Consider the following 23,474-nt stretch of genomic DNA (forward strand, 5'->3'; position numbering starts at 1 on the left):
TGATACGGTTTGGAATGTATGACAGTTGGGGTAACTGGCTTTAACTGTTGTTGTTGGTAATATTGAAGTACAAAATGTAAGAATAACATTGTGCAGGTACCGGACATCTTTTCTGGTTTTAATTCATTTTGCCTGCACAACTATCTATTCCTGAAGTTCCTCAACTAGTTCTTCTTTAGACACATTTAGTAAGCCACATTCGGACATGTCATTTTTTGCTGTGTTTAGTGGGCATGGAGTATAACGTTTAGAGGAATATCTACAAATTTTAGAAACCTCAGTAAAGATTCAGAGTGTCTACAATTTATGGTTAAAGACTCTGTTCCATAGATCTCCGGGAAGATCTATGGAACGGAGTCTTTTCACCATTTCAGGTGTTCCAGCAATGCTTTAAAGACATATCTACACAAGAAATAGAGAGAAAGCTTACAGTTTGAGAATGGAGAAGAAAAGGTGGAGATTCCTTCTGGAATACTTCAGTTCTTTGTTCTTTTGCATGATGTGTCATGATGGTTTTGAGAGTTAGATATGGAGGCTGCAGTGATGGAATACTTTTGTGATCCATTTTAGCTAAAAGAAGCCCTGGGAGAATGGCTTTCTGCTTCAGTGTTTCCAGCCCTGTCAAGGAGAAACAGGAGTGGTGTCACCAGTGACCAAGCGATAAAGAGAGGTGAAAAAAATCCTCATCCCTTTTAAGTAGACAGCAGTGATTCTTCATGCATTAAGAATATGCAGAAAAAGAAACAACTAGGTGGTAGTGATCACAGTGTACTTATGTGAGATTTACTTAAAGATGTAACTACCATCAGGGGTAAGGGGAAGGGTTTTTGCTTTCATGAAGGTGGCTACAGTGGTCTCAGAGAGTTTTTAAATTCTCGACAGTGGGCCAAATTGATGATGTTACCAGCAGAAAATTCTAAATGAGAAGCATTCAAGGAATTAATCTTGGAAGCTACTAGGCTTTTCATTCCAACTAAAAAAATACTGTTCAAGGTTTAGGTCTAAATGGATGTCAGGTGACCTAATGAGACTAGTGGCAGGGAAGAAAAATGCATGGGATGCACATAAATTATCAAGAGACACCGATACCTATGTTAAGTATAAGATAGTCTGTAATCAAGTCTCAAAGGAAGTTAGGCAAGCAAAGGCAGATTACGAGAAATCTTTGGCAAACAATGCAAAGAAAAACAGTAAAGCCTACTTTAAACTCTAGAAGGAAGACTGTTTTTCTAGAAGAAAAACAGTAAAGCCTACTGAAAACTCTAGAAGGAAGAGGATGAATCAGATAGGTCCACTTGACACTGACAGTTCGATTGTTGATGAACCTGCTGAGGTAGCTGACAAAAAATGAGTATTTTGTGTAAATGATTTTGTAATAACAGAGCAAAGTAGAGGAGAAATTGTTGAAAGTGAACATAAGAAAGGCACTTGGGGTAGATGGGATCTATCCAGTTCTATTAAAGGAAGAAGCAAAGGAAGTAAGCAAACCTTTAGCCATAATTTTGAAAGCTTCCTTGGACTCAGGGGAGGTCCCCCATGGACTGGAGATGTGCAAATGAGTCCCCAATTCACAAAGAGGGATCAAAGGGTGACATGGGTAATTACAGACCTGTTGGTGTAACTTCTGTTCCAGGGAAAATAATGCAGTCACTGGTTAAGAAAGCGATGCATGATAATGTAGACAAGACTACAGTTACAGTTCACGCACAGCATGGGTTTCTTAAGGAGAAGTCTTGTCTGTCAAATTTGATTGGATTCTATGGTGTGGTCACAAAGGAACTGTATGCAAAGAATAATTTTGATATCATATACTTGGATTTTAGGAAAGCTTTTGATACTGTGGCAGATGGAAGGCTACTGTTCAAATTAGAGCAGTATGGCATTATGGGCAAGTTGCTACAATGGATAAAAGGATGGTTGAGTGGGAGAAGACAGAGTGGTTATCAATGGATACTGTTCATCATGGACTAATGTTATTAGTGGTATCTCCCAGGGTTCCATGTTGGACCCATTGTTGTTTTTGGTATTTATCAATGATATTGATGAAGGTATATCAGGGTTAATGTCTCAGTTTACAGACGATATGAAGTTTTCTGAGCATTGGAAAAAGGCTGCAAGAGTAGCTCATGGTGTCTTGTCAATGATATACAGGAATTTTGCTAGCAGGGATAAGGGGATGATTGTCCTATTGTATCAGGCCACACCTTGGGTATGGTATACAGGTCTGGAGGCCTCATTTTAGGAAAGATGTAGAGCTGCTGGAACAAGTACAGAGAAGGGCAATGAGATTGGTGAGTGGAACAAAGGGTTGGCATTATCAAGAAAGGCTTAAATTCTGCAAATTGCAGCTTCTGGAGACTAGGCACCTGTGAGGTAATCTAACTGAGGTGTATAAGACCTTGAATGGATTGAGGAAGCTCAATGCTAATGGGATTCTTCCTCTTGCTCAGATTACTCACCTGAGGGGACATAAATTCAAATTGAGGAAAGACAATTGTAGGATAGATGTGTGGGTGGTTGATAGTTGGAACAAATTTCCATCTGTTGTAGTGGAGATCAGCAGCTTAAATAAGTTCAAGGCAGAACTAGACAAACATATGAAGTGAATGGACGGGTAAAATGGGAAGGTTTTTTTTTGCCTGATGCTATATAAGCTTGCTTCCTTGCATCATATCCCTGTACTAATGTTAATGAACTATATAAATTAAAAGGTTTTAATGCTCTGCAACAGACACTTTGAAAGAGAACACACTTTGATCACTCGCTTTGTACTTAGGACAGCTGAGGATGGGAGGGAGTGTTAGGGCTTTCCTATATTCAGATGGTGCTGCTGATCCCTTCATACAGCAGTGAATCATATACCAGATTGTGAACCACATGCCATACTGGCTTAGTCATAAAAGTGTAATACTCAGTTATTTCCAACTTTCAAACAAAACGTTGTGGGAGGAGCTTTTTTTAATTATTCTTCATATTTCTATATTACCATCTAAGCAAGCGTTGCAATTAATTTTTGGCAACAGCTCCCCTCAAGTGCTGAGGGCCACAAGTAACCTGACTGTGTAAAAAGAATCAGGGTATTCCTGAGCTGAGGGATTTTTTTATTTCCCACATCACACACACACACACACACACACACACACACACACACACACACACACACACACACACACACACACACAGTGATCACTGAATTATTCCCACCTACCTAATACTTCATAGGTTCTCCTTTTTCCTTCACTGCAGCAGCTATCCAACGTGGCATTGATTCAACAAAATGTCGGAAGCGTTTGGGAGGTATGGCCAACCAAACTATGGTAATACGATCGGCAATGCAGGCATGGAGGTGATTGGTGTATCCAGATGCCTGATAGGCCTTTCCATAGTTTCCCACAAGTGCTCTATGGATTGATATTGGGGGAGAGTTTGGAGGCCAATCGATATGCTGGAAGTCAGAACTGTGTTCCTCACCATTCCTACAAAAGTGCCTGATGGCTCAGCACATTGTCATCTTGGAAGACACCATCACCATTCAGGAAAAAGGATAACATAGTGGGGTGTACATAGTCAGCAAGAAGTTGATGATAGTGGAGAGCAGCGATACGTTGTTCCACATGCAACTGGGGTCCAAGTTCCTGCCAGTGAAACATGCCCCACACTATATAACCACCTCCACCGGCCGGCACTTTTGATACCATGCATGATGGATGAAGAGCCTCATGTTGTTGATGCCAAATCTGTACACAACCATCTACGGTGTGGAGTAAATAACGTGCCTCGTCTGACCAGCACACATTCTTCCAGTCTTCTAATGTCCAACTTGCATGCTCTTTGCACCAAGCGAGTCTTTTACGCCGATGAACCTTGGTTAGGAGAGGATGCCATAGGGATAGTCTGCTGGTATATAGCCCATACGTGTGACGCATGGCTATGCCAGATACTGTTCCAGATTGGCCCATGTTGTACTGGGTAGTCAAATCTTTAACAGTATTGCACCTGTTTGCCTGTATGAGTCATCTGATGCAGTGCTCATCTTTAACATCAACCTTTCGCTGACGTTTGCAGTTTTGCCATCGGGTCGTTGTTTAGCCATTTTGGCGCCGGTCTTGGTACACTTTAACAACAGCAACTCTCGAACACTCCACCAGTTCAGCCGTTTGGGAAATCGAGGAACCAGCTCGTTGAGCACCCGCAATCTGTCTTTTATCAAAGTCCAATAAATCCTTCCTTTTACCCATCATGCTCGGAATTTTACTACCTACTGCACCACTGACACCTTATCTATGCTACATAGGTCTAACTGTGCACTCTCATACCTCACATGGTCAACAGGTCCCATTCAGTTTTTACAGGAGTGGTCATAATTCAGTGATCACCCAGTGTGTGTATATATATATATATATTATTTTATATATATTTTTATAAGCAATCTGTAAGTATCATATGAGAAATGGCAAAACATTCTTTGCAACAAAGTCATTTATTCTAGTAAAGAATATAAAATTATGTACATGACTGTTATTTATAAAGATAAAATTACGCATTTCAACCTACATTAAAAGTTCTCTTTTATAATGCATGCCCCTTGCTTCTGCAATTACATCTTTTACTTATACATTCATGCTACAACTCAACATTTTAATTTACTTCAATTATACCCACCCTCTGGGCCACTTCCATTAATTACTTATTCAGGGTATTCTTACAGCACATATATATTTACTAACAAAATAATTTTTACGCACATTTAATATATCCTATGGTACATTTGATATTACTAACACATGTATATTTCCTCTGAATCACCCTTTGGCACATTTACTATCATTAATAATTATTCCTTTCCATTTATCAATGCTTTATCTGAATTACTCTTGTAACATATTTAACTTATTTTATATATTGACATTCTTACCTACTCTAATTTGTACATTTAACATCTCCTCAATAATTTTTAACTTATTAAATCTGTTCATTATTAAGCCTAATGACTTACATTTAGCACCCTTCTTATAGCATCAGATTTCATTACATAAGGGTCTTAATTGCTGATCATATTTCTCAGGGACAGTTCTCTGGAGTGAGTTTTTCCTTCACAGGACAGGAGTACCTTTAGCCATTCTTTCTTTGTTACACAGAATCTGTGCCTTTGCTTATCTTTAATTATGCCTTACTTGACACACAAGGCTCTTTAGCATTAGTAGAGGCAAATGATGCAAGAAAGTAAGCTTATATAGCATCAGCCAAAAAAAAAAAAAAACCCTTCTCATTTCACCTCCACTTGCTCCAAATGTTTGTCTAGTTCTACCTTGAATCTATTTAAGCTATCAACTTCTACAACGACAGATGGAAGTTTGTTTCAGCAATCAACCACCTGCTGGATGTAGGCAAATTTCTGCATATGCATTCTACAACTGTCTTTCCTCAATTTGAATTTATGTCCATTCAGGAGATTAATCTTAGAAAGAGACAGAATTCCAACAGCATTGAGCTTGCTCAAGCTATTCAAGGCCCTATACACCGCAATCAAATCACCTTGCAGGCGCCTAGTCTCCAGACACTGCAATTTGCAAAACGTAAGCCTTTCTTTGTAAGAGCAACCCTTTGTTCCATTCACTAACCTTGTTGCTCTTCTTTGTACTTGTTCCAGCAGCTTTACATCCTTCTTAAATGAGGCTTCCAGACCTGTATACAATATTAAAGGTGTGACCTGGCCATTGCCTTATACAAGGGGATAATCACCTCCTTATCACTGCTAGAAAAATTCCTGTATATATATCATTGACAAGACACCATGAGCTACTCTTGCAGACCATCTGCACTGCACAGAAAACTTTGTATCTGACTACACCATTGCCTTCAGGTCCTTTTCATTATCAACCAACCTGAGTGTAGTACTACACAGTTGATACTGCTACCCATATGCAGTACTTTACATTTGTCAATGTTAAAACTTCAGTTGCCACCTCTCAGCCCATCTGCTCTACTTTTTTCTAAATAATGTTGAAGTAGCGTACTGTCATTAACAATCCTGCCAACCTTTGTATCGTCTGCAAACAGACATTCAGCCCGATATACCTTCATCAGTATCATTAATACATACAGAAAACAACAATGGACACAACACTGAACCCTGGGGAACCCGCAGATAATAACATTAGTCCTTGAAGAGCAGTGCCCAGTGATTACCACTCTGTCTTCTCCCACTCAACCATTCCTTTATCCACATCAGCAACTTGCCCTTAATGACAGTGTTCGAATCTGTACAGCAGTTTTCCATGTGCAACAGTATCAAAAGCCTTCCTAAGATCCAAGTATAGATGAACTTGGTTGTAACGAGTACAGAAATGAGATCATGCCTGTAATGAGCAAAAAGCCATAATGATTTTAATTTACTCGTATTCCCATACAATCTCTCACTATTATAACGAGAGTACTACACAGATATACTGAACAAATTTTGGTAACTATGGAAACATTCTTAATTGCTTGGGTAATCGAAAAAACCCTGTTCTTGGAATAGATGAAGATGAAAAGGGCAACTTAACTTTATGACCATTTGCATAGGAATAGCGGCTGGTTTATGACCTTGTCCTTCTGGGGACGGGGTCTATACAATAATGAATTGGCATTCTGCTTGTCGCATTACCCTATTTACAGATTGTCTTGTATTCACTGAACCATAAATTTATTTCAGGACTTCTAATACTCGATTCGCAAGATAGAACTCTATGCAAAAAATGATGAAGTGTGTAAAAAGTTTTCTTGGTCCTCTTCAAGTGTATCAACATTTTGGAAGAATAAAGATGTTTACAAATTGCACTGGAAAAAAACATAACGGGGGGGGGGGGGGGGGGGGGATTTAGAAAATGCGAGGTTACAAATGTTGAGGAAGCACTGCTTCAATAGTTCACCACACAAAGAAGTGCTAGGTTTTCAATAGATGGTCCGATCTTGAAGGTTCAAGTGGAAAATTTGCTACACAATTTGAATGCGACAATTTTGTGTGTAACAATGGTTGGGTGGATCGATTTAAAAACCAACATATCATTTATACAAAAATTGGTGGAGGATCTTGATCTGCAGATTCAATAATGGCAAATGAATGAATTCACCATGTTTGGGCAGAAATCAGGAAAAATTTTAATGACAAAGACATCTACAACAGTTGTGCTACTGCAACAGGATCTAGAAAATTTAGGCAGATGAGGCTGAGAAGTAGCAACTGAAGTGGTTTAACATTGACAAATGCAAAGTACTGCATATGGGTAGAAGTAACCCCAGAGAAATGAACCAATTTTGTGTGTTACTACACATGGGAAAGTAGAAAATGAAAAATCTGGCAAGTGCAGTCAGATATGAAGTTTTCTGAAAAATGCAGACAGGCTGCCAGAGCAAGTCATGGGGTATTGTCAATGATATACAGAAATTTTGCTAGCAGGGAAAAGGAGGAGATTATCCCTTTGTATAAGGAAATGGTCCGGCCATGCCTTGAATACTGCGCACAGGTCTGGAGACCTCATTTTAAGAAGGATGTAGAATTGTTACAACTTGTACAAAGAAGAGCAACAAGATTGGTGAAGGGAACAAAGGGGTCCCCTTACCAAAAAAGGCTTAAGTTCAGCAAATTGCAGCAGCTGGAGACAAGGAGCTGCAAAGCGTTCTGAATGAGGTGTATAAGGTCTTGAATAGATTGAGCACGCTGAAGGGTATAAATTCAAATTGAAAAAAGGCAGTTGTAGAATAGATGTGTGGAAATTTGTGTTTAGTGAAATAAATTCAAGGAAGAACTAGACAAACTTTCAGAGGGAATGGTTGTGTGAAATTTTTTTTTTTTTTTTTTTGGCTGATGCTATGTAAGCTCATATGCTTGCTTTCTTGAATCACATGCCTCTATTACTACTACAACAATGCAGACAAAACATGACTTTTAAAATTTGACACCTGACAATACATTTAAATTCAAAGGGGGAAAATGTGCTGGGGGAAAAAAATCGAAGGCTTGCTTTACGGTGCTTGTATGTGTAAATATGACAGGAATTGATAAAAAAAACTGTTACTGGAAAATCATTAAAACCTCAGTATTTAAAAAAACGTAAGGAAACTTCCTGGATTACACTGCAAACAAGAAAGCTTGGATGACTTCGGATATTTTTCAGCAATATGTAAATGACTGGGATAAGGAGCTATTCAAAAAGAATAAAAATATTTTATTGTTAGTTGATAACTGTCTTCCACATCCCCAGATTCAAAATTTGTCCAACTTTAAGCTAGTGTTTCTGCCTCCCAATGCAACATCAATTTTACAACCAAATGACATGGGTGTAATCAAGAGTTTGAAAAGATTTTATAAAAGATTTCTAGTTCTAAATCTGATCAGTCAAAAAGAACAGAAACTTACCAAGTCTATATCGATATTGGATGCTATAAATTTATTGAATTATTTGTGGAACGTGACGACAACCATATTAAATTGCTTCAAGAAATTGAAATTAAATTCAAATGAAATTTCAATTGTAGATGAAGAAGATGGAAATGAAGAAAACAACTTACCATTATCTGAATGGTTGCTATATAACAACATAGTAATTTTAATACAGATAAGCTCGATGAATTTGTACGAGTCGATAACAACTTATTAACTAGTAGTCTTCGTACAGAGAGAGTGATATTGTAGATACTGTGTTCAAAGATAATAACAACAATGGTAAAGATGACGATTCTGATGATGATATGATGACAACTGAAAGTGAATCAAAATCAGTGCCAAAAATTTCACAAGCTCAAGGTGCAATAGACATTGTAAATTTTTTTGAAGGAACTGAGGCAAGTAATGAGGCTTTTAACACGCCGAGTGTTTTAAGGGGAAACTTTATATATGATATCAGAATTATTCTTTACATTCAGTTGCTTTGTGACCACATCATAGTATCCAATAAAATAAGTCAGACAAGACTTCCCCTCAATAAACCCATGCCGAACTATAACTGAAGTCTTGTCTAGATGATTCTGCAGTGCTTCTTTAACTGGTGGTTCCATTAATTTCCCCGAAACAGAAGTTAAACTAACAGGTCTGTAATTACTTGCGTAACCCATTAATCCTCGTTTGTGAATTGGGGTCACACATTTGCATATCTCAAGTCAATGGGTACCTCCCCTGAGTCCGAATAAAGCTCAAAATTATAGCTAAGGGTTTGCTTACTTCCTTTGCTGCTTCCGTTAATATAACTGGATAAATTCCATCCAACCTAGATGCTTTTCTTACGTTTATTTCCAATAATTTCTGCTCCACTTTGCTCCCAGTCATTACAAAACCATTTAGCTTACTGCCAGAGTTTAATACACCTCTGGCATTCGCTGATGGAACTAATATTCAGGTGACACTCAAGTCAAGTGGACCCAATTTTGGCGAACTCGGGATGGTCTGTGACAGCCAAATCCTCTGCTTGCACCTTCATGATGGTGGGAATATTTGTAATCCTGAGTATAACCTCCATGCAAAAGCACATGGTGGGTGACCACCCAGGTGTGAACCAACGTAAGCAGGGATCGAATGTGGTGCACTAACCGCATGGAGGAATGCCACCCCCTCTATGTTACCAGGGAGTACTAGGTGGTAGATGACTCTCATTAACCGGTCAAATACCACCACTTTGCTTATTGGAGGCTTGAAGTGGTGGAACCCATGTTTAGTCTCCAGAGCTAAGTTCCGGTCAACCCTTCCCCAGATCTTCCATCATGCAGTATGATTGATGCATTTTGAGGTTATGATGAGCATTGTGATGAGATCTAATCTTTCTTACATTTCGCGGGTACAGCTCTAAAACAGTGTTCGCAGGCCAGCCGCTAGTTAGTACACCAGACTGAACCTATTGGTAACTCTCTAGGAGGCTTCCAGATCAGCTAGTGTATATAATCTTGCTACATCTACTCTGCCAGATAGTGACTGGAGGGAGTCCGAGTAGTGTGTATGCGGGGAGCATTGTCAAGGCCATGTTATGTCAAGCATCTGGGTATATTCTTACCATGTGTACGCCCTATTCAAAAATTTCATTACTTCATACAGTTTGTCCCGCCCACTTTTTCTTACTATTGAATACACCATGAATTGTCAAACTAATAGAGTAAGCTTATCTGTGAAAAGATCTAAACCTCCCAAACACTTCCTAGTCCATTTCACAAATATACATGGCCTCAATTCTAATCTCAACGATGTTCATTTCCACTTGCAGTCAGCCAAACCACATGTACTTTTTCTGACAGAATCTCAGTTATCCGTTGATTCACCTACTGCTCATCTCAGTTGCCCAAATTATTTGCTGTAGGATTCCTTTCACCTCAAAGGTGGTGCTTGTGCATATGCCCGTTCTGATATTCCCTGTCAGAGACTTGGAAATTTGTAATCTCCTCTTTTCGATCTTCTATGGTTTAAAATCTCTCTACCTCATTGTGTCAAATTCATCTGTTGTCTCTACCATTCTCCCAACTCCACTAATCACTAGGAGCTCTTTGACTTCCTCTCTTTGCAACTTGACTTTCTCCAGTACAACTTTCCTAACAGTGAGGTAATTTTCCTTGGTGATTTTAATGTTCACAACTCCAGCTGGCTTCCATTTTCTAGTCACACCAATCCAGCTGGTCGAGATGCTCAGGCTTTTGCAATTACTAATGACCTAGCACAGATCGTTCATTTACTTACAAGAATACCGGACAATCCTAACCATACAGCCAACACACTTGATTTTTTTTCTCACATACGACGCTTATAAGTACACGGTCGAAGTGAGAGGTCCTTTAGGCACCTCAGATCACAACTTAGTGATTGTCTCTTCTCCAATGGAGCCTTTATCTCATGGCTATTCCCAACCTCGTATTGATTGGCATTACAAGAATGCAAAATGGGATGACCTGTGAGATTTCTTGTCTTTTCCTTGTCTTTTCCGGATTACTGTTTCGAAACTTCTGATGTCACTGTTTACTCAGATCGTGAAATTATTCTTGCAGGAATGGAATCCTTTATACAACACTCCACTTTAAAATGTCGTCCTTTATCTAAACCTTGGTTTTCCAATAAATGTGCTAAGGCTGTTCAAGATAAGAACGTTACATATCGTATTTGGCTTGTTTCTAATTGTTCAGTTTTATTTTCTGCCTATACCAAAGCTCGCAACAATTGTAAAGCAGTTATTAATCAGTCCAAACTAGAGTTTGAACAGGCTAAGAGTAGAGGTGTCTCTGTAGCCAGGTGAGCAGGAGCAGCAGTGCATAGTACACGCTTCTTGATTAGACGGGAGTTCGAGCCCATGACCACCAAATACGGAGGATGCGTTAAGGTCAGGGAATGACCACCGCATATCCCCGGAGAAATATGGCCTCAGTTGCTAATGCTCCAAAATAACAGCTAAGAGTAGAAAACTTGCTTCTTGCCCTAATGGTAGCCCAGCATTCTGGTGTCTTGCCAAAGCTATTGACCGCAACTTTTGCCCATCTCTGCTCCCACCTCTGTCCAAACCAGATGGTTCTGTTGTCACTTCAGCCAAGGATAAAGCTGACCCGCTAGCATCCCATTTTTCTTCCAACTCATGTATTAATGATCTTGGTAGAACACCTCCCATCATTCCCAACATGCTTCATTCAATGCCTCCTGTGGTCTTCCGTCAAAAGTATGTCAGAAGGATTTTGATGAATCTTGATGCTAAGAAAGCTCCAGGTCCCGATGGCATTTCTCCACTTGTTCTCAAAACTTGTGCTCCTGAATTACTCCTGTTCTTTGCTGCCTTTTTTCACTTACTTATTCCAAAGGTATTTTTTCTTCTGCTTGGAAATTTGATCATATCCAGCCAGTTCCTAAAAAGAGTGACAAATCCCTCCCATCCAATTATCGTCCCATTGCAATTAAGATAATTGATTTCTCCATTACTCTTTCTAAAGTAATGGAGAAATCAATTAACTGCCAACTCTTAAACTACCTAGAAACCTTCCGTCTGATCAATGATTGCCAGTATGGATTCCGTCAGTGTCTATCCACTGGTGATATTCTGGTTTATGTTACCCATTTATGGACAAATTCAATGGAAAAGTTCAGTAAAACACAAGCAGTTGCTCTTGACATCTCAAAGTCTGTATGACTGTGTATGCCATAAAGGTCTTCTAGACAAGCTTCCATCTTATGGTTTGACAACTGTTTTTTGTAACTGGTTATCCAGTTTTCTCTCTGATCGCTCACTGAAGGTGATGGTAGATGGCTCTCTCTCTCTGTCTTGTAACTTTTCCACTAATGCAGGTGTTCCCCAAGGTTCAGTTTTCTCCCCACTCTTTTCCTCTTGTATATTAATGACCTTCTTCCATTGACTGGAAATCCTATCCATAGTTTTGCCGATGATAGCACATTGTATTCCACTTTCCATTTTGAGAAACCTTGTCCTGCTCAATCAGCTTCAACTTTTCGAAAATCTGCTATCAATTCCTTAAATGCCGATCTCCAGGTAATTCTCCATTGGGGCAAAGACAACTTAGTTGATTTCAATCCTTCTACAACTCTTGTCTTATATATCTTATCTTATATCTCGCAAAAAGGATTCTTTTGCTCATATATCTTTTTTGGGGATTACCCTGACTTCTAATCTCTATTGGTATAAGCACATTACAAATATTGCTTCCTCCACATCTAAAAAATTTTCAGCTGGGGCGAACAGAATCAAACCAAATTCTTAGCAAGCGATTTTCATTCTACTAAGTCCAAACACCTACTTTTCAGTTTATATTTAGTCAAATATGGAGCTCTGTTATTTATAACATAATAGTTCAAGTTAAGATTGTTGCTGCAGGAGAAGACCTGCATCTTCTAAAATTGATAAAGAATGGCTTCAACATCTTGGAAACAATTTGTGAGGCTGCTTTTTTTTTTTTTTTTTTTTTTTTTTTGGTAGTTGTTGGCGCATCGGCTTCTGTGGCCATATTGCACCTCCCAAGGTTTTTGCAGTACTTTGATCCAAGCCCGAGGCGGGAATCGAACCCGCGACCTTTGGGTTGCCGTGCAGGTACTTTACCCACTCGGCTAGCCCGGTCGGCGCTTTAAACTGTTCTATGTACAATATAAATTTCCAAATGTGGACAATCTATCTACAATTTTAGATTCAAATTCTTTCAATGCATAAAACATTCAAGCTGTTTGTATAAAACATTACTCACCAAAGTTTTACAATGCAGTCTAATAAATGTAAATAATGCTTTAACTCTCTGGAAGTCAAACCACATAGCTGTCATACTCAATTCTCTGTTTTTGATCAGTGTAAGTTATTATTTTGTTGTTGAATAAGGCTTTTATTAATTATGATTTTAAAAAAAATTCAATCATATTCTATATAATTTAAAGCTTTTTTTTTTTTTTTTTTAATTAAGAAATTCTGATTGTTTCTCTCTTGTACTTACATTTGTTCATTTTTAGGTGGAATCTGAGAGGGCCCACACATTTACATTTTTGTTGCTCATTAATATGGTACCCTCCTCTCCTCTCTTTCATACTTCTTGCTTCTATTTCGCTTAGATGTCAGTGAACTTTTTGTTCACAGTATATATACTAGTACTTACTTTGTTGATACTACATAAATAAATTTGAGTGAGAGACATTGCTTGTAATTTCTGATTTTTAAATTATACATTTTGTTTTTTAACTGTCCTATTTTAATGGCAGCAGCAGCAATATAAAAAATACCTGTGTGTGACACAATGCTTTAATAGTATCTATAAAATGCACAGGATGACAATGCTGGGGTTGAGAGTAAAGACCTTAAATTTGAAGACTAACTTTTCTAAAGCTTTTTTTTTTTTTTTTTTTGAACAATATTCAAAATAACATGCAAGAATTTTTTTTTCTCTTTGTTTATGTAATTGTCATTACATTACCATGAATGTTAAAAAACTGTTTCATTGTAATTTTTTTTTTGTTTCATTTCTACCATACGTTTGTTAGTGGGTTAGACAGATCCAACCCATACAAGTGATTAGTCATCTGAATTAACACATTTGGCAACTGTGTTTGACCTTTCTCCCAAATGATTAAATAAATATACATACAAAATATTTAACCATAACAGCTACTTCTTGTATATAATATACTATATTAACATAAAGATTAATTATGAAGTGCTATCGAAATAAGGTTGTTTCACCATACCTGCTCACCAAAATAATCCAATTTAAACAGAGTTGATCCACCCTCTACTTGGGCTTGAACAAGGGTGGGAGGTGTTACTTCTTGATAACCCTTACTAAAGTAGTGTTCACGAAAGCAATGTACCACAACTGAGCGGACACTCATGATTTTGGAAAGCTGTAGACACATAAGTAGAGAAATTAAAGAATTGATAATGAAATCACTCAAAGTGCTTCCAAAGCAGAAAGTAATAAAATATTTAAAAAACTAAATATTATTTACAGAGCAAATCATAAAGGCAAACAATTAAACCCAATCAGAGAAATGAAAATTAGTATTTAATATTGTTGGAATACAGACATTGTAATTTTTTATTAAACTTTTAAGGACCTTAGGAAACTTGCAGAGGATCTCCGCAAGTTTTCTAAGGACCCTTAAAGGCCCCCGAAATGAGTCTCATAAGTAGCTAAAGCAGATATCAATACAAAAGCCCATTTTTCCCCCATACCTTTTGCATTATGTTTAGTAACTGATGTTTACCGATTGCGCAATTCATCTCAGGAATGTCTACTGACAATGATGACAGTCAGATGGTCAGGAGATATGAAGGGAAGAAATGGGGTCAGGAGGATCAGATATCATCATCTTTAATACCTCATCCCATCCAAATACAATGTCAAGTGGACATGAGATACTTGGATGTCCACTTGAAATTAAAGAGGCACTCAATCTTACTGAAAGATAGAATTAGTGGAATTTTTATGAAGCAGAGGCATAAGCTAGTAATTGATGCCAGTAAATGTTCCTACTGTTTGTCGTTTCCACGAAAAGATGTGCCAATAATCTCCTAATATGAAATGGCACAAAACACATTTATTTTTAAGGGCCACCATTAAAAGCTGTTAAAACAAATTCACAAGGATTTTCAGTTTCCTACACTAAAATGTCAGGCAGTTGCCTTTTCCACTGAAGTGAAAAATGCCATCAATATTGCAAATAAGCTATGCTGCCATTCCATCCTCTACCATTTCCTGTTCATGTTCAAAGCAAAACTTTTATTGCTTGTGTTTGTCATATGGTTTTAACCACCTGGACTAAATGCAACTTTTTAAGTTTCAAAAAGATCTTAAATGAGTTTTATTTCCTGAAATATTGCTGGTATTCTTGTTGTAGATGTTGTACTCAAGTTTTATCTGGGAGTATTCTACAACTCCTAAATTGACTGTTTCAGACTGAGCCATCTGTATATTGGAGTACAGGGTGAAATGTGTGATGCACAGAGATCATTTTAATGAACAACATATGCCAAAAGAAGATAGAGGTAATGTAACCATTCATCCCATGATAGACAGACCACCATTAATGACCCAAAGAGCCATATATGCCTAGAGACTGTTTTCACTTGAATGTGCTTGGTACATGGCTACCCATCATTGTAAAAAAACAATTGTTAACAATGTGTGATCGTGTAAAAACTACTTATAGGCAGAGTACATTAGCTCTGTTATATGATGGACACATCTTCATTTGATTCAATATGCAGGCGATATGAATTGCATTGTGATGAAAGGAGTTTAGCCAGCAAAAGGAAAAGCTAGAATATGGAGTTCCAGCACATGATTTACTCAAACCAGAGTCTGCTGAAACATATAATGAATTCCATAATTTACCATGCATGCTAGGTGTGCAATATAACTTTAGTTATATTGTGCATCTATCTTCTCTGCAAGTTATCACAGAGTTCTTGTGATCAGTTGAGTTTTCATAAGTGTAATTTATTGTTTGATGTGTCCAAAGATGGTTAACACTGGGTTAAATATAAATACAAGGAATCTTGTGTTTGTTTGCACTAGTTGTCCATCGAATTTCACTTTAGATCTTCTTGATGCTTGCTTACTTTAGGAAATTGTGGTTAATGGTGGGTTTCATTTTAGTCCTAATGTATACAGCTGTCTCAAAGAATACTGAACCTCCATGCAATGTCACATGCCTTTTAATGAAAAAACAAAACAGGTCACAAAGGAGGTTCAGCAGGCGAAGGCAGATTACGAGAAATCCTTGGCAAAAGATGCTAAGAAAAACAGCAAGGATTTCTTTACTTATATAAACTCTAAAAGGAAGGGGATGAATCTGATTGGTCCACTTGACATCGATGGTTCGACTGTTGATGATCCTGCTCAGATAGCAAACAAACTGAATGAGTATTTTGCATCTACATTCACACATGAGGAATTATTAAGGTTTGAAAATGGTAGAAGGTTATCAAATTGTAGCAGGATACTTAATGATTTTATAATAACTGAGAGCAAAGTGGAAGAGAAACTGTTGAAGTTAAATGTAAGAAAAGTGCCTGGGGTGGATGGGATCTATCCAGTTATATTAAAGGAGGTGGCAAAGCAACTAAGCAAACCCTTAGCCATAATTATGAGAGCATCCTTGGACTCAGGGGAAGTTCCCACGGACTGGAGATGTGCAAATGTATCCCCAATTCACAAAGGGGGATCGAAGGGTGACACGAGTAATTACAGACCAGTTAGTTTAACTTCTGTTCCGGGTAAAATAATGGAGTCGCTGGTTAAAGATGCATTGCAGGATCATCTAGACAAGACTGCAGCAATAATTCAGACACAGCATGGGTTTGTTAAGGGAAAGTCTTGTCTGACAAATCTGATAGGATATTATGATGTGGTTACAAAGGAACTGGATGCAAAAAATAATTTTGATATCATATATTTGGATTTCAGGAAAGCTTTTGACACTGTTGCGCATGGAAGACAATTGTACAAATTGGAGCAGAATGGCATTAAGGGTAAGTTGCTACAATGGATAAAAGGATGGTTGAGTGGGAGAAGACAGAGGGTGGTAATCAATGGGTGCTGCTCTTCTTGGACTAATGTTATTAGTGGAGTTCCACAGGGTTCGGTGTTGGGTCCACTGTTGTTTTGTATATTTATCAATGATATTGATGAAGGTATATCAGACTTAATGTCGAAGTTTGCAGATGATACAAAGGTTGGCAGGTTGTTAATGACAGTAATGCAGTGTGCTACTGCAACAGGATCTAGATAATTTGGGCAGATGGGCTAAGAAGTGGCAACTGAAGTTTAACCTTGACAAATGCAAAGTACTGCATATGGGTAGAAGTAACCCCAGAGAAATGTACCAACTGTGTGGTACTACACTTAAGGTGGTAGAAAATGAAAAAGACCTGGGAATAATTGTGCAGGCAGATATGAAGTTTAATGAGCAATGCGGACAGGCTGCCAGGGCAGGTCACGGGGTTTTGTCAATGATATATAGGAATTTTGCTAGCACGGAAAAGGAGGTGATTATCCCTCTGTATAAGGCAATGGTCAGGTTTGTTATTTGGTTTTTAGGAGCATTAGCAACTAAGGCCATATTGCTCCGGGATATGCGGTGGTCATTTCCCTGACCTTTCCGCATCCTCCGTATTTGGTGGTGACGGGCTTGAACCCCGGTCTAATCAAGAAGCGTGTGCTATGCACTGCTGCTCCTTCCCACCTGGCTACGGAGTCGCCGCAATGGTCAGGCCATGTCTTGAGTACTGCATACAGGTCTGGAGGCCTCATTTTAGGAAGGATGTTGAGCGTGTACAGAGAAGGGCAACAAGATTGGTGAGGGGAATGAAGGGATCCTCTTATCAAGAGAGGCTTAAGTTCTGCAAATTGCAGTGGCTGGAGACTAGGCACCTGCGCGGTGATCTGATTGAGGTGTATAAGGCCTTGAATGGGTTCAGCACGCTGAATTCTGATGGGATCCTTCCACTTGTTTAGATTACGAACCTAAGGGGGCATAAATTCAAATTAAGAAAGGACAGATGTAGTATAGATGTGCGGAAATTTGCCTTTAGCCAGCAGGTGGTTAATTGCTGGAACAAACTTCCATCTGTCATTGTGGAAGTTAATAGGTTGAATAAATTTAAGTAGGAACTGGACAGGCATTTGGAGGGAATGGTATGATTTTTTTTTTTTTTTTTTTTTTTGGCTGATGCTGCATAAGCTCATAAATTTGCTTTCTTGCATCACATGCCACTACTACTACTATACTACGCCAATACTTAGGATCCATTTTCATATAGACTCAATAGATCAGTCTCTACTAAATCCACATTACCATTAGTAGAGGCATATGATGCAAGAAAGCAAGCTTATACAGCATTAGCATGAAAAAAAAAAAAAAAAAAATCCCATTTCACACAATCATTTGTTCTAAAGCCGACCGGGCTATCGGGTAAGTAAAGTGCCTGCCTGGCATTCCAAAGGTCACGGGTTCGATTCCTGCCTCGGGCTGGATATCACGATGGTGCCGAACCATCCGGTTGGTTGGATATCCCGGCCACGATACATGAAGGGAAAAAAAAAAAAAACTGGTTCCTTCGTGTATTGATCACATCATACGAAATAAATAAATTTGCTCTAAAAGTTTGTCCAGTTCTTCCTTGAATTTATTTAAACTATCAACTTCCACAACGACAGATGGAAGTTTGTTCCATCAATCAACCACCTGCTGGCTAGAGACAAATTTTCAAACATCTATTCTACAACTGTCCTTATTCAATTTGAATTTATGCCCCCTCAGGTTTGTAATCTGAGCAATAGGAAGAATCCCATCAGCATTGAGACTGTTCAATCCATTCAAGGACTTATATAGAGAGGGCACTCTGGTAGCAGAGGGGGGAACACTTGGTGGATTTTTAGCTGCTGTAAAGGGAGAAGCATTTTTAATTTTTACCGCATTCTTTGTTAATTAACATAGTACATTGTGTTTTACAGAGAAATTAAATAAGTTTTAGTAGCGAACTTTGTTTCTTATTAAATATAAGAACTTTGTTGAGTTCTTATTTTCAATTTAACCAACGATTTTTGGAAGTTACGACTCCTGTAGTTGGCGCCAATATTGTTAACTAGGCGGCATATTGTAGTCGATTAGAAATACCATAACATATATACAAAGGGTACTAGGAAAGTTTTGCAATACAGCTTTGTTTATTTAATTTTTTCAAAGTAATTTCCTCTACATTCAATACACCTCTCCATCCTCCGAAACCAATCTTTAAACCAGTTCTGCCAAGTTTCACTAGGGAGTAAATCACACTCGTTGTCCCAAGCCCGTAGAAGGTCCTCATCACTGGAAAACCACCTCCCTTTTAGCTTCATTTTCACATGCGGGAACAGTGCAAAGTCGCAGGGAGCAAGGTCTGGACTTAGGGAGGGTGCTCGAGAAGTTTCAGTCCTGTCGTGGTCAAATATTCGGTGCAGGCTTTGGCGCGGTGAACTGGAGCATTTTCGTGATGGAGGTACCAGGTGTCCATTCTTGACTTTGGCCGCAGGTTCTTCATAGATCCAATGACTTTAGGCAGGCATTGTTCAGTATACCACTTAGCTGTGACTGTCTTCTGCGTGTCCAAAACGACACGTTCCACAATTCCACTCGATTTGAAAAATACAGCTATCATTTTCTTCTTTACAGATCGGGATTTTCTGACAATTACGGGTGTGTCGTCATCATCAAAGACCCAAACTTTGTTTTGAGCCTTGGTCGGCAGATCGTAATAGTACAGCCAAGTCTCGTCACCTGTCACGATATTGTTCACATACCGAGATTGTCCCTTATCAAACTTTTTTAACATCTCCTGGCACAAAGTCACACGTCGTGTCATCTGCTCTTCAGTCAGTTGATGCGGCACCCAGAGAGAACAAAGTTTCTTCACGTGCAAATGATCTTGCAGAATCGAACGAATTGCTGGTGCATTTAGGCCCAAAGTATCCTCTATCTGTTGGTAGGTCACTCGTCTGTTTTCGTCAAGCATTTTCCTCACAGCAGTAACGTTTTCCTCCGTAACTGGCGTTCGTGGCCTTCCCGGCTTCTCAGAATCCTCCAGAGTGAAATTTCCCCTTTGGAATTCTCTATACCACCTGAATATCGTTGTACGATGTGGACAATCATCATCTAGTGCAAGAGTCATTTCTTCTAAGCACTGGTCTATGGTTAAACCACGCACAAAATTATACCGCAAAACTGTCCTTATCTCATTTCGTGACCACGATGCCATTGCAAGCACTTTTTTTTTTTTATTATTATTTTTTTTTTTTGATTTGGTAGTTGTTGGCGCATCGGCTTCTGTGGCCATATTGCACCTCCCAAGGTTTTTGCAGTACTTTGATCCAAGCCCGAGGCGGGAATCGAACCCGCGACCTTGGGGTTGCCGGGCAGGTTATGTTGTTATTTGGTTTTTAGGAGCATTAGCAACTAAGGCCATATTGCTCCGGGATATGCGGTGGTCATTCCCTGAAGGACCTTTCCGCATCCTCCGTATTTGGTGGTGACGGGCTCGAACCCCGGTCTAATCAAGAAGCGTGTGCTATGCACTGCTGCTCCTTCCCACCTGGCTACGGAGGCGCCTGCCGGGCAGGTACTTTACCCACTCGGCTAGCCCGGTCGGCAACAAGCACTTTACACTCTCACTACTAATGAATAACTGAGCCCATCGACTTGGCGCGGCGGCTACTATGCATGTACGAACATGTCTCAACATGCAGCTTCCTGCGATTCATTGTTGCGTCATATTGCAAAACTTTCCTAGTACCCTTTGTATTGCATTTGCCCTATGTAGACATATGTGAACAAGTCTCCTGGATTTATCTGGAAATTATGTGTTTTTAGACCATCCCCCCCCTTAGTGAATATGTGCCCCTGATAGAAGAAACTGTGGTGAGTTGACAGACAGTTTTGGTTTTTCTGTCAGTGAGAGAATAGCGCTCTGCTTAATGAAAATCGTTTTTGCCATTTTATCGTTACTTTGAAGTCAACATTAACGTTAGTACCCTTTGTATAGTCGACCGGGCTAACCGGGTGGGTAAAGTGCCTGCCTGGCAACCCAAATGTCACTGGTTTGAATCCCGCCTCGGGGGCGTGAATCAGAGTAGTGCAAAAACCTTAGGAGGTGCATTATGGCCACAGAAGCCAATGCAGCAACAACTAACAAAAAAAAAAAAAAAAACATATATCTATGTATATATATATATATATATATACATCTCAAACTGATAGCATAAGGCAGTGGTTTTAAACCTTTTTTTTAATAACGGCACCCCTAAGTAATTTATTCTATTTTGCAGCACCCCTACTCAATTTTCTGACTGTTATATCCAATTCTCTCTCTCTGTATATATATCCTTGTATATACATATATATATAATTATAAAAATTATATTTCAAAATACAAATTATATAATTTTAGTCTTTATATAGAAGTACTAAGTAAACATCAATTAGAGACCACCACAAAATGAAAAATTACTGTACACCTTTATATAATGAAATAGACATATAAATTAAAAAATAATAATAAATTTAAGTAACTTAAGCCCAAATTATGTGGCACCCCTGGAATGTTGTTGCGGCACCCCGGTCGAAAACCACTAGCGTAAGGTATAAAGTAAAACTAGATAGTGTAAAAGCTAGGAGTTTGGGAAATAAATTTGATGAATTTGAGGTATTGCTCAAAACATCAAAGGCATATATTGTTGGGATATCAGAGATGTGGTGTCACACAGATATAAGGAATGTAGAACTGGAATTTGGGGAGTACAATGTGTATAGAAAGGATAGACAGGATAGGAAGGGAGGAGGGGTTATGCTATTAGTTAAGAAACACAAAATCCAAGGAAGTGAAGCCAGTCGACATCTCTGGACAGTGCAGTGTCAAGTCAGTTTGGTGTGACATAAGCATTGGGAGATCAAAATTGAGAGCAGGAGTGTGCTATAGGCCTAATGACTCTGATGAGTATAATAAGAAATTGTACAAGGAAAGAGTGGGCCAGTAAATCAGAGAGTCTTATAATGGGGGATTTTAATTTCCCAGATACTGACTGGAATTTGTGGGTTGGTCACTCACTCTCACACTAGCAAGGCTTTTGTGGATTTATTGAATGATTGTTTTCTACATCAGCATGTTTGGGAGTAATACTCTTGATCTGATTATCAGTAGTGATTCTTCATGCATTAAAAATCTGCAGATAAAGGAACCACTAGGCGGCAGTGATCACAGTGTGCTGAAGTGGGATTTACTCAAAGAGGTAACTACCATCAGGGATAAAGGGAAGGGTTTTTGCTTTCGTAAAGGCGACTACGATGGTCTGAGACAGTATTTAAATTCTATACAGTGGGACCAACCGATGATGTTACCAACAGAAAATTCAAAATGGGAAGCATTCAAAGAATTTATCTTAGAAGCTACTAGGCATTACATACCAACTAAGAAATATTGTTCAAGGTTTAGGCCTAAATGGATGTCAGATGAACTAATGAAACATATGGCAGAGAAGAAAAATGCATGGGTTACATTTAAATTAATGGGTGAAATGGAAGCCTATGATAGATAAAAGCTGGTCTGCAACCAAATCACAGAGGATATTAGGCAGGCAAAGGCAGATTATGAGAAATCTTTGGCAAAGGATGCAAAGAAAAACAGCAAAGAGTTCTTTACCAACGTAAACTCTAGAAGGAAAGGGATGAATCACATTGGTCCACTGGATATTGATGGTTCAACTGTTGATGATCCTGCTCAGGTGGCTAACAAACTAAATGAGTATTTTGCATCTACATTCAAACATGAGGAGTTATTCAGGAATGGGAATGTCAGAGGTGAATTAAATTCTTGCAGTGAACTAGATGATTTTGTAATAACTGAGAGGAAAATAGAGGAGAAATTGTTGAAGATAAACATAAAAAGGCACCTAGGGTGGATGGGATCTATCCAGTTATATTAAAGGAGGCAACAAAGTAAGCAAGCAAACTCTGAGCCATAATTATGAGAGCTTCTTTGGATTCAGGGGAGGTACCCATGGACTGGATATGTGCAAATGTGACATTAATTCATAAAGGAGGATCAAAGGGTGACACAAGTAATTATAGACCTGTGAGTTTAACTTCTGTTCCAGGAAAATTAATGGAGTCACTGGTTAAAGGAGCACTGCAGATCATCTAGACAAAACTTCAATTATAGCTCGGACACAGCATGGTTTTGTTAAGGGAAAGTCTTGCCTGACCAATTTGATTGGATACTATGATGTGGTCACAAAAGAACTGGATGCAGGGAATAACTTTGATATCATATATTTGGATCTTAGGAAGGCTGCTGATACTGCTGCACATGGAAGACTGATGAACAAATTGGAGCTGTGTGGCACTGGAGGCAAATTGCTGCTATGGATAATGGGATAGTTGAGTGGGAGAAGACAGTGGTAATCAACGGGCACTGCTCATCGTGGACTAATGTTATTAGTGGAGTCCCTAA

General features: G+C 38.8%; 1 protein-coding gene across 1 annotated transcript in view; it reads right to left on the minus strand.

The window, feature by feature from the left end:
• AsnRS (asparagine--tRNA ligase) overlaps positions 1-23,474 on the minus strand; it is a 384,567-nt gene that overhangs the window by 144,432 nt on the left and 216,661 nt on the right. Inside the window, exon 10 of the mRNA XM_090368498.1 lies at positions 14,177-14,332. Coding sequence (XP_090224624.1) covers positions 14,177-14,332 — 156 coding nt within the window. The remainder of the gene's footprint in view (positions 1-14,176; positions 14,333-23,474) is intronic.

Source organism: Mastigoproctus giganteus, chromosome 2, assembly GCF_048544385.1.
Source record: "Mastigoproctus giganteus isolate SK-2022 chromosome 2, ASM4854438v1, whole genome shotgun sequence".
Lineage (NCBI taxonomy): Eukaryota > Metazoa > Arthropoda > Arachnida > Uropygi > Thelyphonidae > Mastigoproctus > Mastigoproctus giganteus.